General features: G+C 45.4%; 1 protein-coding gene across 3 annotated transcripts in view; it reads right to left on the bottom strand.

Annotated features, from left to right (window-relative positions):
* The window catches only part of sorcs2 (sortilin-related VPS10 domain containing receptor 2), a 963,539-nt gene that overhangs the window by 201,007 nt on the left and 744,521 nt on the right, over positions 1-18,011 (bottom strand). For all 3 annotated transcript variants that reach the window (XM_070871372.1, XM_070871374.1, XM_070871375.1), the window contains exon 8: positions 14,769-14,858. In XM_070871372.1, coding sequence (XP_070727473.1) covers positions 14,769-14,858 — 90 coding nt within the window. The remainder of the gene's footprint in view (positions 1-14,768; positions 14,859-18,011) is intronic.

Raw genomic sequence — 18,011 nt, 5'->3', positions numbered from 1 at the left:
CGACAACTCCTTCCATCACTTTGCTGATGATTGCAAATTGGCTGATAGGGCAATAATTGGCTGGGTTGGATCAGTCCTGCTTCTTCTGGACAGAACATACCTGGGCAGTTTTCAACGTTGTCAGGTAGATACGAGTGTTGTAGGTGTACTGTTACAGCTTGGATAGAAGCATGGCTAGTTCTGGAGCATAGGACATCAGCAATATAGCCAAGATCTGGTCAGGATCCATAGCCTTTGCTATATCCAGTGCACTCAGTCGTTTCTTAATATCACGTGAAGTGAATCGAATTGGCAGAAGACTGGCTTCTGTGAAATTGGGGACCTCTGGTGGAGGCGGAGATGGATTTTCCACTTGGCACTTCTGGCTGAAGATGATTGTAATCGCTTCAGCCTTGTCTTTTACACTCACGTGCTGGGCTCCCCCATCGTTGAGGATGGGAATGTTCCTTGTCCCGTTAGTTTCTTAATTGTTCAGCACTATTCACGACTGAATGTGGCAGGACTGCAGACCTTTGATCTGATCCATTGGTTGCAGGATTGCTGTTTAGCATACATGCAGTCCTGTGTTGGCACTTCATTTCCGATACGCCTGGTGCTGCACCTGGCATTCTTTCTCTATACTCCTCATTGATCCAGTGTTTGTCTCCTTTCTTGATGGCAATGAGAGTTCATGGGGTATGGAGTCTGTTGAGGATTCCCAGGGCCATTTGAGGTTTAGTTGCCATTTAACATTTCTGAACTACTTGCAAGAATGTTTTTTTTTGGTGACTGTTCCTGTTTTTAAAAATAACTTGTTTTCCCTATTGTCAAATAGGTATCCCAGAGTACTGACTATCTACATTCCAGAGGACTGTTCAATCCTGCCACTGGACCTCTACTAATGCCACTATGAAACTGACTGCATCTTAAAATCCAATATTCTTCAACAGAAAGTAAAACAGATTGGTGTAAAATGGGTGGCCAATCAAAGCAGTCAGTTTCCCATTGGGTGTGCTAGGTTAAAATGACCCCTCCATCCCACAGTTGGTGGTTGTAAGATTCAAATACTCTTTGCTCCCTGAAACTGTGGTGATTGCTAATATAATTTATATAATTGCCAAGAGTTTTCTGCTTCCAACTATCAGCCGCAGAGGGCTTCAGCCAATGATCCTGTCCCCTATTCAAAAGTACTCAGAAACAGCTGTCAATCAAAGTCCCTATCCCACGCTGGGGCCTATGCTTTGATCAGTGACCAGGTGACTTGCAAGTATCCTTATACAAAATTATCAGACAACTGCTTCTCTTATCAATATAGCTATTCACCAATATTGAATGATGGGAAATCTCTGACAATAGTAAACATGTTTAGGATTCAATGGGGTAGATCTTGACTTTGCGTGACAATTTAAAATGGGTGATAGTGAATCATCAGCCTGTTTTACATCTCTCCCAATTTCTATTTCCATTGAAGGAAATAAAAATAAAAATCAAGAAAAATATTAAATGGGTAGCCATCTCGCTATTACCCATTTTATACTATTGCACAAAGTCAATGCAGTTGTGAAAGGCTGATTAAGCAATTTGCACCGTAGACCATCATTGTATGCGCCATAGATAAGTCCACCCTTGTGAAGTCATTTCCCAGGTAACTTGTCTGTTTTGAGTTGTTGGTTTGCTGGTGACAAGATGGTTGTTCACCCCTTATAGACAGTTTATAACAGTACAAACTATAGGGTACAAATTGGTTATCGTTGTTCCTCTTTCTCCGCCAAGGTCACCTGAACAAAAAAAGAGGCAGGCAGCCTAAATTGCAAATCACCAGTCTGGGAGCTGCCTGCGGAGCCACAACAAGGGTCGGCAGCTTGCCCATATTATTTAGATAAGGCCCGAGGCCCAATTAAGAGCAGGCTTGAATAGCCTGCTGACCAAGCTCACACATCAAGAGTTACCAGAGGGTGGCCTGCACCCAAAGAACTGCATCCTGGCAAGAGTCAGGAATGGAGAGAACCAAATGGGAAGAAAATAAAAGTTAAAACACCTCTCACAGGTTGCAATATAAAAAAACCATCACAGCACATTTCAAGATGGCTCGGAGATATCTGTAATCCTGGGTGGATCATTTCAAAATGGGATAGAACAGAGGCTATTCATCCCATCAAAGCACAGTCCCACATTCTGAATCTGACCTAGGATGTGGAATGTACCTAAAAGACTTGATTCATCAATGCTCTCCAAAATCAAAAACATTTACTAATCACTGATACAGTAAACAAATGGCAATTTCTCATTCTTAAATGAAGTATTTGTATCTTTATTTTAAAGTGTTGGGACTGCTTCCTTAAAATGTACTCCTTGACCAGAATAGTGATAGTTTTCTTACACAATAGGTTGACGTCAGGTTAAACTTAATACAACATTATGCAGATCTCTTTTTAATAAAAAAACAAATATAAAATCGAAGTGGTGCGCACTTTGTTGAAGTAGAATGCCTCACAAATGTATCTTCAACGGTACGCTGCAGAATCCGGGTGTGTAGAATTTATCCAATACTATTTGCCATTGGCCCTTCCAGCTAAGTGTGGCTGATGTGCCGTTACAATTCTACTTGCCCAAGCCGGTGGTTTGCCTGATTGGCTCTTAATGCAAGAGAAGCTATTCAAGCTTCGAATGGTTTTTGTCTCTCTGTCAGCGACCAAAGGGAAACAGTGATTGATGATCATACGCGATGTGTGGCAGTCAGTGCCGCCCTATTAAAGCTTAGCTATCACACTAACATTTCAAACAAATATATCCATCAATTTGTGATTTAATCTGCAAGCTCATTTCAGAACTTGGTCAATTTACAATGGAAGGAAATTCTGATCAGTACTGTGACAGTGATTTACTGCCTGTCTAAAAAACCTTTAATCGTTCAAAACACTAAGTAAGCTACTGTGCAAAAATTGCTTTTTAACGGGTTTGAGGGTCCACTGATAAAATTTCTGTTCTAACTACAACGGTTGCCTTCTTTTAAAGACTGTTGTTTGAAGTTTTCTTAATATGGATTTTAGATCACTTTCTCGTGACTCAAATGTCTTAAAGAGCTCTGAATCATTTTGATACTTCCTATTAGAGAGTTAAAAGGCAGTCTCCAGACTGATAAATGATTGTTTATTATTTAAAAGCAAATGCTTATATATTTTTTTGATTTTTAGTAGCTTTCTTTGATTAGACTCCACCATTAACTAATTGCAATTGAAATCCAATGCAGCTCAAAAGCAGTATTTGGGATATTGTGCACCCCATAACTCGGAGAGAGAGGACCACAATTATATCTAGGATTTCATTAATGATGTAATACAACTTTAATTTTACTTTCACACCCAAATTTTCTCTCCTCCTATCCTATAAATGGTAATGCATTGCCTGGAGATGATGACTCAACTATTTTAGTTGTGCACTTTAAGCAAATGCCCCCTGCAAGGGGGGGGTCACACTCCAAAATACATTGTTTTTCCAGTGCCCCTTTTTTTGGGGAGGGGGGGGGGCTTTAGGGCACTAAAAACAGAAAATATACAAGTGCCCCCTGGCTAAAAGGGGGGGGGGGCGGGGGGAGAGATGATGACTCATGCTGGGGTTCAATGCCACAGGTGATAACAACGTTCGAGATCACCATTCTTCATAAGTCTAGACAGTGAGTGTCAACACATTATTTGAGTGTGGAGAGCAATACAGCTGAGCTCAAACTTGTCTTTGTTCAATGTCCCCATACATACACATACACATACAGCCAGTTGGGGTTACAAGAAGATTTCACAAAGCTCGGGGTGAGGAATTACCTTTTTGCTTCTCAAAGTTCATTCACATCTAATTGCCTTTTAGTTAACCCCTATGTTTTACCTTGCTTGATACATTTTTGGAATACTCTATCACTCTGAATAGGAGGTACCCAACATGAAAATATGAACTTAAGCCTTCAAAGAGAGAAAAATGTGTGCATGGGGAAAAAGCATTTATTTTTAAAGCTGTGCTTATATCAAAAACATTGTTGGAACAAATAAAATTCGAACAAAGATGTTTAAAATCTACTGCGAGAAGCATTCATTACACCTTGTGCACATGAACTCCCTTCAGCAGAGGCAAGCAGGCCGTGTCAAGTGATCTCCTATCTGTTCAGATTCTTGTGATGCCAAGTGAAAAGGTAATTGAAACATTTCACTTCAATCAGACTTGAGGTGTGCAACACTGTAAATGCCAATGAAAGGCAACACCATTTTGACTGGCAGTGACATCAATGCTTGATTGACAAATTAAAGAGCAGCTTTTTCTTCAGCAAACAATAGTCATTGCTCTGCACTGTTTTCATTTTTTTTATCCCAATTTTTGTCAGAGTTTTAATACTGGTTTTCTCTTTGAATCGTTCATCTATCCCAGTTGAAGAGACCAGATGGGCAGCCCCCTTGTTCAAATCTTCACTAGTTTAGTTTTTTTTTAAATGGTAAATTAATTCACTGAAATAAAAATAGAAAATGCTGATCAGGCAGCATCTGCGGAGAGAGAAACACTCAGTCCACAGATGCTGCCTGACCTGCTGAGTGTTCCCAGCATTCCTTTGTCCCCGCTTTCCAGCCTCCAGTGTTTTCATTTTGTTATAGAAATGAATTCACTGTCCTGGCTAAATGAGCTTCTTCAACCTGCCTCAACTACAACTCTTTGGGGGGGGGAACAAAATAAACATTAAATCAAGTGCCCCCCCCCGATCTGGGGGACACTCCAGACACTTTTAACTGCCCTCTTTTTTTATATATTTTGGTTTTTTGGGTTTTTTTGTGGGGGTTTTTCTGTGATTTCTTTTGGGGCATTCAAATTATATATTTTACAAGTGCCCCCTATAAAAGGGGAGGGGTACACTAAAAACCCAGCAATTAAAACAAATTAAACTTTAAAACATGTAAAATCAAATTAAAATTTGGTTGCCGGGGGTGATAATGTACTCCAGTCCCTTCAGTGCCCACCTCTCGCAGAAGGCCGCGAGCGTACCGGTGGACACCGCGTGCTCCATCTCTAAGGACACCCTGGCCCGGATGTAAGCACGGAAGAGCGGCAGGCAGTCAGGCTGAACGACCCCCTCGACCGCCCGCTGCCTGGACCGGCTGATGGCACCCTTGGCTGTGCCCAGGAGCAGTCCTACAAGGAGGCCCTCGGACCTACCCGCTCCCCTCCTGCCTCAACTACAACTCATTAACACCTTTGCTAACACCATCAAGATAACTGTTTCACCTGTTGGCATCAATGATCACCGGGATAAAATCTCTAAAAGTTCAGAATAATACACTTAATGAAAGGCAATAAATCTAGCCATGTGTGTCAATGGAGTAACTGGAAATCTTTCCAGAATAAAAAAAGATTGGCACAGGAGAGATTGGCTACATTTAAAGCAAGCAGGACATTGAGCCAATAATAGAAAATCATTTAAAGCAAATAGGTGGTAGGGAGTGCAAAGAAGACACAGGGGCCGGAATTTTCTGTACCTGATGGGTCAGATACAGGCGGTCAGCGTGGCGGATCGCAATCCTGCCCCTCATTCCAATTCCCTCCTGAGATCGACTTTGTATTAATTGTTACACTCATAATAAATGGTTAGACTGAGTACTGTGTGACCTTAGCTCCTTTATTGCAATTCCAGAGTGCAAGTACCTCGTGGGTAGCCTGCTTATATACTGTGCTCCCAAGGGATGCTGGGATCCCTTGGGACTCCAACAGGTGGGCCCTCTGGTGGTCAGGTGTGATGCAGGTTACAAAGGGTTAAATACGTAACATTAATGGTGCCTATTAAGGCAGCCCTGTGCATTACCTGGCCCAATTAAATGGTGCAGGTCTATGATGTCACTGATGATGCGTTTTCAGCCGGGATATTTAAAGGGGCCATGGCCACATTGCATTTGAAGGTTGATCTGGGAGTGTGCAGTCACTACACAAGTGTGGCTGCACAGAGGCAGATGGCTGCACCCAGGTTCTCAGATGACTCCCTCCATATGCTTGTGGAGGGAGTGAGAGAACACAGGGAGGTCCTCTTCTCTTTGGATGGGCGGAAGAGACCTCCCCAGTAGACCAAAGGAGCCTGGCCCCAAATAGCAGAGGAGGACAACAGCAGGGATATGTTCAGGAGGTCCTGGTTGCAGTGCCGGAAAAGCTTCATGAGCTCATTAGATCAAGAAAGGTAAGTATAAAGTCACACTCAACTTCATCCTGCTGTGCCTCTCATTACACCCACATCATTATTCACACCAGCATAGCCACCCATCCCTCTCTATCTACATTATCACATCCCCATCTGACAAACCACCCCACACTCACCCTCATCCTAATGCAATCATACCAACTAACAGCATACAAGGAGGCCATTTGGCATTGGCACCCCACTCCATCAAAGTCGCTCTCTAAAAATGTTACTCATCCATCCATAATGCTCATTCCATCACTTTTAACATAGTTCTCTTCTTTCTCTCCTTACAGGAGAAGAGAGCCCACAATAAGAGGGAGAGAGAGAGAATCGGAGATGGCCCTCCATCATTGGCTACCTTAACTGCAACAGAGGTGTTCGCCCTGGAAGTATCAGGAGTTGCAGAGCAGCTGGAGGTGGTAGACAGAGAGGTTGGGACATCTCAGCAACCTGGTGACAGAATTACGTCTCATACAACCACATGGCATACAACAGTCACTCATATGGGGACTGATGTCAGCAGCGAGTGAATGTTCATCATGTGCATAACTGTATCATTACCCATTCTTGATATGGCATTTCTAAATAATTTCTTTACTCTCCCACATGTCCATCAAGAACCCAACCTAACCCCAATCTGTCCATGAAGAAGAGGAAGACTACTCCTCAGAGGAACCTCCAGCCTCTGAGGCTACACCATCACCAGGCATAAGCGTACCCAGCCCACCTCGGTGGGTCCTACGTGAAATAAAGCAGTGTTGTCACCTTGTGTGTCACAAGTCACAAGTGAGTAAGAGGAGATGGTGGAGACAGGGACAACAGTGGAGATTTCTCGCCAAAGGGCGCAGGACGCTCCCAGTTCTGCTCAGCTGCATGCAGACACTGAGCCTTGGGGGCCATGCAGAAATAGGGTGTTCCTGGAGGTGCAGGAAAAAGTGCAGGAGGCTCTGACAGGTTTTGTGACTGCGATGTCTTCAAATGTGCAGAGAATGGAGGAGTCCATCTCCAACATGAACCCCACTGTTTGGCAAGCGATGAACGAGTGTATGCTTTTCCATGGAAAGGATGGCCACCTATATGGAGCAGCTAATGCACCACTCACATGAGCATGTGCTATCAATGGAGAATAAAAGGCAGACGCTCAAACACCTCCTCTGCAGGAGGGATGTCAATATAGACTTGGGTCCTCATGGACCTACTGCTGTGCAACAAAGTGCTCTCCAGCTTCTTGCTAGTAGCGAAGTGCAGGTGGCCCATGAGAGGGATGACGGTGAGAGGGGACATGGAAGTGGGGGCTCCTCTCAAAGTGTTCATACTTCTCCCCCATTGCCTCCCCCTCAGTCAGAGCCCCAGATGCCTCCTGGGATCGCAATGGCCAAGTCTGCCCCTGCACAGCCGCAGGAGGAGCAGTCTTTGGCAGGACCTCCATAGGCTCCAAAACCCAGAGGCCGTCTGCCAAAAGTGTCTATGCAGACACAGCAGGGAAGTGAGCAGGCTGCCTCTACCTCTGCTGAAGCCACAGGGGTAGCGCTTCATAGAAGCACACGTAAGAGAAAGATGAAACACAAGTAGATGCACAAGAGGAAGCACTTGGGTGTTTTAACAACTGTTTGTGTGACGTTTACATTAATCTGATGTCATAGATAAAAATGATTATTTTCACCACTTTCACACATGGCCAATTCTGTCTGCAACTTTGGAAGTGGCTTAGTGAGTTGGAGTGACTGGTGAGATATAACGTTACCTCCAGCAATGGTGTTCAGTGTGTAAGGAATGGCTTGGTCATTGTAAGGATGCTTTATGGTGTTGCTGTGGGGTGTTGGGAGCATGGCATAGTATATGATAGCCATATGAACGTAATGCCTGATAAGTAAATCTGGCTATGATGAGGACAGCCCTGGACTCCCGGGGGCAGTGTGCTCGGGTGCTGATGGGATCTGGACCACAGGCTCCGGCTACTCCTGCTCCTTCTCCTCATCTTCCATTTGATGCTTCTCTTCCTCCTCTGAAGAGGCTGTGCACTCAGAGCCTTGCTCCTCATTCAGCACTAATCCTCGCTGCTGCGCTGGGCCATAATTTGCTGCCTCTCCGGGTAAGTATGATGTGCACACGTGCCCGAAGAGGCCCCACAAGTTCCGGGGGTAGGCGTGCGAAGTGCATGCACTGGGCTGCACATCTAGGCCTTGAAGCCGAAGTGTTCATTCCTCTGGGACCACCAGCTACTTTTGCAGATTTTTATGCGGTCGAAGGCATCCGACCGCAATCTCTGGGCCGCTATGTTGTGCAAGACGCAGCAGATCATGCAATTCTGAAGGCCCTGGCTGGTGTGTACTGAAGAGCTCCTCCAGATCTGTCAAGGCATCTGAAGCGTATTTTCAGCATGCCTATTGTCTGCTCTATGACACATCTGGTGGAAATGTGGCTTTCATTAGAAATCTCCTCGGCCTCAGTACTTGGCCTCCTCAAGGGTGTCATGAGCCACGTCTTCAATGGATAGCCCTGGTCTCTAAGCAGTCAGTCAGAAAGGCTGTTTGGAGGAGTGAAGAGCATAGGGAGGGTGGGCTGGCGCAGGACGAGTCATTGCAGCTGCCAGGAAATTTGGCGCACACATGCATGATGATCTTCCTATGGTTGGAGACGAGCTACACATTGAGGGAGTGGAAGCCCTTGTGGTTGACAAAGACTCCTGGGTGATGATGGGGTGCCTTGATCACTACATGTACAGCCGATGACCCCCTGCACCCGTGGGAAGCCAGCCAGACCGGCAAAGCCGAAGCTCCCGATCAGTAACATCAGCTTCATCAGTGGTAAAGTTGATGTATTTGGCTGACTTGTCAAACAGAGCATTGGTGACCTGTGTGATGCATCTGTGGGTGGCCGACTGTGAGATACTGCAAATGCCTGCTGCACGTCCCTGAGGAGCCTGAGGCGAAGAAGTTGAGGGCGCTGGTGACTTTGACAGCCACTGGTAAGGTTTGTCCAGCTACTCCTCTGGGCTGCAGGTTTTGCTCCAGCAATCTGAAAATGTCTACGACGACCTGGCATGATAGCCTGAGCCTCCTTTGGCACTGTTGCTCAGTCACGTTGAGGAAGCTCATCCACTGCCTGCATACCCTGTGTTCAGGGTATTGCCTCTGGTGTGGTGCAGCCCTGTGCTGATGCCCTCTGTCTTCTGCAGCATCAGGTGGTTGAGGAGTCGGTTGGTGGTGGTGTTCTTGGTGCCGCAGGTGTTGAGGCTCCTCATGGTCCGATTCTCAGGACCACGGTCAGACAGTATAAACTGAACCCATGCTTATGTAATAGATTGCGGGTCAAGTAGAGATGAGAGAAGTAAGCTGTCAATGGTGTGATAGGTTGTACCAATGAAGTGACTGTGGATCCCAACTTTGCTGAAAAGAACACCTCTAGAAAGCTAAATCTGTGCTGACAAAGCACTGAGCAACAACATCTGCTTTAGGAAAATGACGGGGTGTCAGGTGGGATTATTTATTGTACTTTCCACGCTGTGCAGTAATGAGCTGGATCAATGGCCACTGAACTTCCACCTCAGGTTGACAGACGTGGTTCCCAAGCTGCGTGATTCCCGCAGTCATCCAGGGAAATTTGAAAGGTCGGGTTATAAGTACAAGTACCTAATAATGAATCTAAATTAGATCGGCTGCCTCTGCCGTTCGGGTCGCTGCAGAACTGGCAAACGTGCCCGAGGGAAAGCCAGTGGGGAGCGGAATGGTGGCGGGTTACTGACCTGCTCCAATTTATTTCAAATTTTTCTCCCGAGCCACCTCCAATCTCGCCTGCACGGACGCCAGAAAATTGCGGCCAGGATCTCAGATAAGACAGATCATAGGACACAAGGGGCTGAATTTTCTGCTTTTGTGATTTCGGGGCGGTAATGGCGGTGGGGTGGTCCTGATACTGCCTGGAAAAAGTTTGCAACCTAATCTGCAAAATTCGGCAAAAAATGAGGTTCCATGATCAGGGCGCATAATCAGGCATTACACAAGGAAGTTTTTGTGCCCCAAGCCGAAAATTGCAGCGTTAAAATAGTTCAGTTGCATTAAGTAACTTCATTCTTGTTTAGTGTCCTGCAACATAACGTTGTGTATTGTATGGTTTTACTTTGGTGGGGTTGTTTTGGGACTTCGTTGCAGTAACATTTATGATTCATCATTTGTCATTGGTGTCTTGTGCATCATTCCAACGTTCACCGGAGATGTGCCTTTTATGGGGGCACATAGTGTGTCCAGTATTAGCTCCATCCCTCTTACGAGCTGGCAGCGTACAACTCTTGGTCCGGCAGCATCTCCATGCTTCCTCCCCCATGGATGGTGTGGCTAGCCAATGGGGGCCTTGCCAGGCTTCTCTTCATCGTTCTCCTCCTCCTCCTGAGGTGGGCATGTAATTCCCACTGGCAATGCCTGGCCCCTCATGATATACAAATTGTCATCATCATAGGCAGTCCCTCCGAATTGAGGAAGACTTGCTTCCATTTTTAAAATGAGTCCTTAGGTGGTTGAACAGTCTCCGTCACAGGTGGGACAGATAGTCGATGAGGGTAAGGGAGGGTGGGACAAATTTGCCGCATGCTCTTTCCGCTGCCTGGGCTTGATTTCTGCATGCTCTCGACGATGAGACTCAAGGTGCTTAGCATCCTCCCGGATGCTCTTCCTCCACTTAGGGCGGTCTTTGGCCAGGGACTTCCAGGTGTGGGTGGGGATGTCACACTTTATCAGGGATGCTTTGAGGCTGTCCTTGTAATGTTTTCTCTGCCCACCTGGAGCTCGTTTGCCGTGAAGGAGTTCCGAGTAGAGCTCTTGCTTTTGGAGTCTCGTGTCTGGCATGTGGACAACGTGGCTGCCCAGCGGAGCTGATCAAGTATGGTCAGTGCTTCAATGCTGGGGATGTTGGCCTGGTCAAGGACACTAATGTTGGTGCATCTGTCCTCCCAGGGGATTTGTAGGATTTTGCGGAGGCATCGTTGGTGATATTTCTCCAGCGACTTGGTCTCTACTGTACATGGTCCATGTCTCTGAACCATACAGGAGGGCGGGTATTACTACAGCCCTGTAGTCCATGAGCTTGGTGGCGCACTGGAGGCAGTGTTGAATCTCATCATCAATGTCTGCTCTTGTTGAGAAGAGGCTCGTGAGGTATGAGAAATGATCCACGTTGTCCAGGGTCGAGCCATGGATTTTGATGACTGGGGGGCAGTGCTGTGTGGCGAGGACAGGCTGGTGGAGGACCTTTGTCTTACGAATGTTTAGCGTAAGGCTCATACTTTCGTAAAAACCTCAGTAAATACGTGTACAAGTTGTGCACACCACAATGAATTCAGATACCTGTTGAGGGGATTATTGAAGTCTGCCTCCAGAGCAGTCCAACCATCGGGCTGCCTGTAAGAGATGGCATATCTCTGTCAGCACTTCCTTTCGGAAGCGCAGCTTTCTCACACACTGTTCATCAGAGAGCTGGAGGTATGAGCGTTGGTGCCTGTAAACCCGTGGGGGGGGGGCGGCGGTGGTGGGGATAAGCCCTCCTCCCCAGACGTCTTGACCTCTCCTCATCCGTGGGCTGACATGGCCAAGAGCCCTTCTTCTAACTTGACGCCGCCTGGCAATAGCATGGAGCATGATATGCTGGCAAACTAGTAATGCCCCCATTAAATTTTCTCACTCACCTTGTAAGGGCACTTTAATGGCAGATAAAAGTGCTATTTGCAAGTCGGAGCTTCATGCAGTGTGATGTGCACTACAATTGCAGTCAATGTGACCTATGATGTAGAATCCTCATCCCTCCATTTAAAAATGCCGCCAATACTGCCTGCTGCACCCTGGGAATGTCAGGTTTTTCAGATGTTCCCTGGGGCCGGCATTAAATGAGGTGTTAGACCCGAATTTTGCATCCGGGTTGCACGACAATTGACGTCATGATCTCAGTGAAACTAGAGGGCGGTGCGGTAAGTTTTTGCGACGCCGCAAACTATGACTGAATTTGCCGGCCAGGTGATAAAAGCTGGACACCTGGTGTTGTGCCGAGAAATACCATTTATTACCCCTCCGGCACGCAAACAGAGGTGCAACGAGCCGAAAATCCAGCCCATGGTATTCAACAGGTAGATATGAACACAGATACCCAGACTGTGAAATGCGAAACAGAGCAAATCTATAACAAGAGTTATCCACACGAATACTAGAAGCATTCGAAATAATTTTCCAGGACTGGAAGCTGTTGTACCAGTAGGAAATAATGAAGTGGTGGGAATATCAGAAATGTGGCTTAATCCAGAGTTTGGAAATCAATGCATTATTCAGGGGTATGAAATGTTCAAAAATGAGAGTACACGTGGAAATCAGGTACAAGTGGGAGGTAAAAGATGTTGTTCCTGTGGGAGATGGAGAGGTACGAAATAACCTACTCTGGTCAGACACCTTGGGGCCAAAATTGCTCCTTTCATTAAGGTCTGTTACCACCGCAAATCGTCAGCCATGCTGCGGAGTGGAGTGGCCGCAGCTTTTGGTTGAGTGGCCGCTGATAGCCCAATTGCCCTCCCGAGTTTTCCCAGTGGTGCCCCGATCCCCCCCTTACTGCTTGCTCCTCTGCTGCTAATCAGTGTTAAGCGCATCACCACCGAGCGCACCACTGATCTAACCCCCCAACAGCCCGCCCGGCAGTGCCAAAACAACCTTTTCCCCAGTGGTCCAGTGAGGCTGTGGCCTTCTGCAATGGTCGTGCGGCTTTCCTTAAAGGGGAGGGCTCACTGCCGCTGCCGCCATGATTTTTAAAAAATCGGCCGATTGCCAGGTCGGCCCGACAATTATGCCCCCTCTTGGGTGCCAGGTGCCACTGACCTGGCTGAAACCCTCCGTAGTGGCCCAGTGGACCGAAGTTTAAAAAGCATGGAGGCTCTCCACTTTAAGTGAAGGGGAGAGCCGTTGGTGGTGTGGGGCCGCGATGACTTCATCGCGCCGGTGAATACGCATTGGCCCCAACTTCCGTCTTTCAGTTGTTGTCAATGGCGTGTTTTTGCTCCTCAGGCGTAGTCACCACCCCCCATTATGACCGTCTTCCGGATGAAAACAAAAGAAAAACAAAGAGCGGAATTTCCCAAAAGAGTCGACCTGAACCACAGGGTGCGTGCGTCCCATTTTAGGTCAGGGGCAATTTGTACCCTCTTTAATGCAAAAGATTTCAAGCCAACACTTGGTGTGGTATAGACCACCAGGTCAGAATAAGGAGAAAAATTTGCTCTGTGCAGGAATAGGAAGGATATGTGAAAACAAGAAAGTTATTTTAATGGGAATCTTCAATCAACCCAATCTAGATTAGGAAGAGCCAAGTGGTTTACAGTCAGAATCGAAAGATGTATCACATGACTGCTTCTTGACCTAATATGTCAAGGAATTCGAGAGAGGCAATGATCATCTTGATCTGGTATTTGTTAATGATCCATAAATTGCACAGGAAATAAAAGTCACAGCAGCAATGAGGCACAGCGACCAAAAAGTTTCTCACAATTTGGAAATCAGAAATACATAAGACCAGGAACTGAGTATATAACTTTAAACAGGCTAAATTCAATGAAATCAGGACAGTTAAAACAAATAAATTTGGGGAAGTTGTTCAACAACACTTCAGGACAAGGCAAGTGTAACAGCTTTACAGAGGGATAGTTAGAAATTGACATGTGTTGCAACCGTTTTTTGGGCTAAAAATGGAGGCGAAGCAGATCAATTTAGCAGTCGCCCAATCTGTGCAAACATTGGTCCCATTGCTGAACTCGAGGCCCATTATTTAGAGGTCCTGGACAAACGCCTAAAATGGGCATTTGGCCCCTTATATTTGTTAATGAGGGGCCTCAGACCCTTTAAGGACTCCTTTACAAAATTAATTATCAAAATCATAATATGATTAGGCAAAGTCAACATGGATTTATTAATCTGTTAAGAGTTTTTAGAGGTTGTAACGAGCAGGTAGATAAGGGAGAACCAGTGGATGTGGTGTACTTGTACTTTCAAAAAGCATTAGATAAAGTGCCTTACAAGAAGTTATTACACAAAATTAACAAAATGTAACTGTGCCAGCTTAAGAAACTTCTTGCTATATTAATCACTCGTTTAATCACTGAACAGCCAAAAATGAATTTGTATCTTCTTTTCCATTAATTTTTTTTTCTTTTCTCACCTCCAAATTTCTCGTATGCCAGGCATCAATTCCCTGGCCACCATTCAAAACATTCCTACTGCAACACTATTTCTAGTTATATGCACTGACTCGGTACTGCTGGTTGAGGATGCACAACAGTGAGTCCACATCAGGCTTCTTATTCTTTACACTGTTGCAAATGGGTGACTATTAAACAGCAACATACACAATGAATAACTAGAAATCATTTGTGGCATTGCTCATGGAGATTCAGACAATAATTTTTTTTTTATAACGCTAGGGGTGTTATCAAAAAGATATGACAGACGAACGTTTTACAGGAAGGAAGTATGCTCTAAACGCAAGACTTTCAAAATATAATTGTAGACATGTGCAATGAATATTGCAATTTTCATAAAGAGCTGGATCTCCATAAAGCGGTTACCTTCGGTAGGGCGTATTTGGGTAATTTCATCTGAACAAACTCGCCTCGCCGGTAAGACACATAATACTTTGTCCGATTTCCAGAGGTTGACTGAAAAAAAAAGTTCAAGAACACCAACATCAGAATAATTAATATTGAAAGGGAGAAATGAATACAAATGTAAAGATTTATAAATTATTTGATTGGCCACTGAAGAATGAAAACAATAAATGTGAACTTTTAAACAAGCCTAGATCATTGCTAATTTTTACAATTTGAATTTATTTCTCTCTTGCTTTGGTTCTTGCCCTATTTACTTGCATAATTTCACCTCACTTGTTCGGATTCTCTGGCCAAGGGGATGGATAGAGAACTTGAACCCAGCCTTGACAGTGTCACTCAGTAACCATCCAGTAACCAGGATCCTGACACTAGTCGAAGGTTAGTCTACCCTTCGATTTTACTTCATTCTCTGTGGGGAATCTTCTATTCTCTGCTGATGATGCCTGATCCCTAACCCTGTGAATACATGACTATGGGGTATCTCAGAAAGAAACCAGATTATAGCAGAGTGTATTGTTTTGGTGATTTCTAATGAAATTTAACTGACCAGACCAGACCTGATTCTCAAACAGCCAAATATCTATTTATGGAGAAAATTTGGCAAAGCTGTAAATCCTCATGCAGCATTTATTTACACAGCACATTAAAATAGTAACTAAAAGTCATTCTTAATCAAATATCATGTAGCAACTCTCAAATGGAAGGAAGACTTGTATTTATATAGTGCCAGCGGCAATTGGAGAGGTCCATAAAAGGGCGCGGCCATTGGGGAGTGGCCACAGGAGCAGCCAGCGGGAGTTCGAGGAGCTAGCTGGTGCAGGTGCAGGGGCAGAAGGTAAACAAAGAAGTAAAAAAAGAAATCCAAGTGTGACGTCACAGCCAAGCGGATAAGTGATTGGCTGGTGGATTGGTGAGTTTATTTGATCTTTTTCTCTTTTCTTATCAGTAGGAAAACTTTGGCATTGTTACTAAATTAAGTTAATCTAAGGGTTAATTCATGGCAGGAGAACCCAGACCGGTGTCATGCTCCTCCTGTGCTATATGGGAAGTCAGGGACACTACCAGTGTCCCTGACTACTATGTGTGCAGGAAGTGTGTCCAGCTGCAGCTCCTGACAGACCGCATTGCGGCACTGGAGCTGCGCATTGACTCACTCTGAACATCCGCTGAGGATGTCGTGAATAGCACGTTTAGTGAGTTGGTCACACTGCAGGTAAAGGTTACTCAGGCAGATAGGGAATGGGTGATCATGAGGCAGAGCAGTGGAAGGAAGGTAGTGCAAGGGTCCCCCCTGCGGTCATCTCCCTCCAAAACAGATATACGGTTTTGGGTACTGTTGGGGGAGATGACTCATCAGGGGAAGGCAACAGCAGCCAAGTTCATTGCACCATGGGTGGCTCTGCTGCACAGGAGGACAGGAAAAAAAGTGGGAGAGCGATAGAGATAGGGGATTCTAATGCAAGGAGAACAGACAGGCGATTCTGCGGCCGCAAACGAGACTCCAGGATGGTATGTTGCCTCCCTGGTGCAAGGGTCAAGGATGTCTCAGAGCGGCTGCAATGCATTCTGGAGGGGGAGGGGGAACAGCCAGCTGTCGTGGTGCATATAGGTACCAACGATATAGGTAAAAAACGGGATGAGGTCCTACAAGATGAATTTAGGGAGTTAGGAGTTAAATTTTAAAATAGGACCTCAAAGGTAGTAATCTCAGGATTGCTACCAGTGCCACGTGCTCGTCAGAGTAGGAATTACAGGATAGTTCAGATGAATACGTGGCTTGAGGAATGGTGCAAGGAGGAGGGATTCAAATTCCTGGGGCATTGGAACCGGTTCTAGGGGAGGTGGGACCAGTACAAACCGGAAGGTCTACACCTGGGCAGGACCTGAACCTATGTCCTAGACGGAGTGTTTGCTAGTGCTGTTGGGGAGAGGTTAAACTAATATGGCAGGTGGATGGGAGCCTATGCAAGGAGGCAGAGGGAAATAAAAAAAGGGGGCAGAAGCAAAAGGTAGGAAGGAGAAAAACAAGAGTAGAGGGCAGAAAAATCAAGGGCAAAAATCACAAAGAGCCACATTACAACATAATTCTAAAAGGACAAAGAGTGTTAAAAAAAACAAGCCTGAAGGCTCTGAGTCTCAATGTGAGGAGCATTCGTAATAAGGTGGACGAATTAACTGCGCAGATAGCTGTTAGCGGGTATGATGTAATTGGGATTACAGAGATATGGCTCCAGGGTAACCAAGGCTGGGAACTCAACATCCAGGGGTAGTCAATATTCAAGAAGGATAGACAGGAAGAAAAAGGAGGTGGGGTAGCGTTAATGGTTAAAGAAGAGGTTAACGCAATAGTAAGGAAGGACATTAGCTTGGATGATGTGGAATCTATATGGGTAGAGCTGCAAAGGGCAGAAAACGTTAGTAGGAGTTGTGTACAGATCATCAAACAGTAGTAGCGAGCTTGGGGATGGCATCAAACAGGAAATTAGGGACGCGTGCAATAAGGGTACAGCAGTTATCATGGTTTGATTGGGCTAACCAAACTGGTACCAATAGTGTGAAGGAGGATTTCCTGGAGTATATAAGGGATGGTTTTCTAGACCAATATGTCGAGGAACCAACTCGAGATCAGGCCGTCCTAGACTGGATCTTGTGTAATGAGAGAGGATTAATTAGCAATCTGGTCATGCGTGGCCCCTTGGGGAAGATTGACCATAATATGGGAGAATGCTTCATTAAGATGGAGAGCGACACAGTTAATTCAGAGACGAGGGTCCTGAACTTAAAGAAAAGAAACTTCGATGGTATGAGGCGTGATTTGGCTAGGATAGACTGGCGAATGATACTTAAAGGGTTGACGGTGGATAAGCAATGGCAGACATTTAAAGATCATATGGATGAATTACAACTATTGTACATCCCTGTCTGGCATAAAAATAAAACAGGAAAGGTGGCTCAATTGTGGCTAACGAGGGAAATTAGGAATAGTATTAAATCCAAGGAAGAGGCATATAAATTGGCCTGAAAAAGCAGCAAACCTGAGGACTGGGAGAAATTTAGAATTCAGCAGAGGACGACTAAGGGTTTAATTAGGAGGAGGAAAATAGAGTAAGCTTGCAGGGAACATAAAAACTGACTGCAAAAGCTTCTATAGATATTTGAAGAGAAAAAGATTAGTGAAGACTAATGTAGGTCCCTTGCAGT

Source organism: Pristiophorus japonicus, chromosome 2 (assembly GCF_044704955.1).
Source record: "Pristiophorus japonicus isolate sPriJap1 chromosome 2, sPriJap1.hap1, whole genome shotgun sequence".
Taxonomy (NCBI): Eukaryota; Metazoa; Chordata; class Chondrichthyes; family Pristiophoridae; genus Pristiophorus; species Pristiophorus japonicus.
This window is presented reverse-complemented; position numbering and strand designations above follow the sequence as displayed.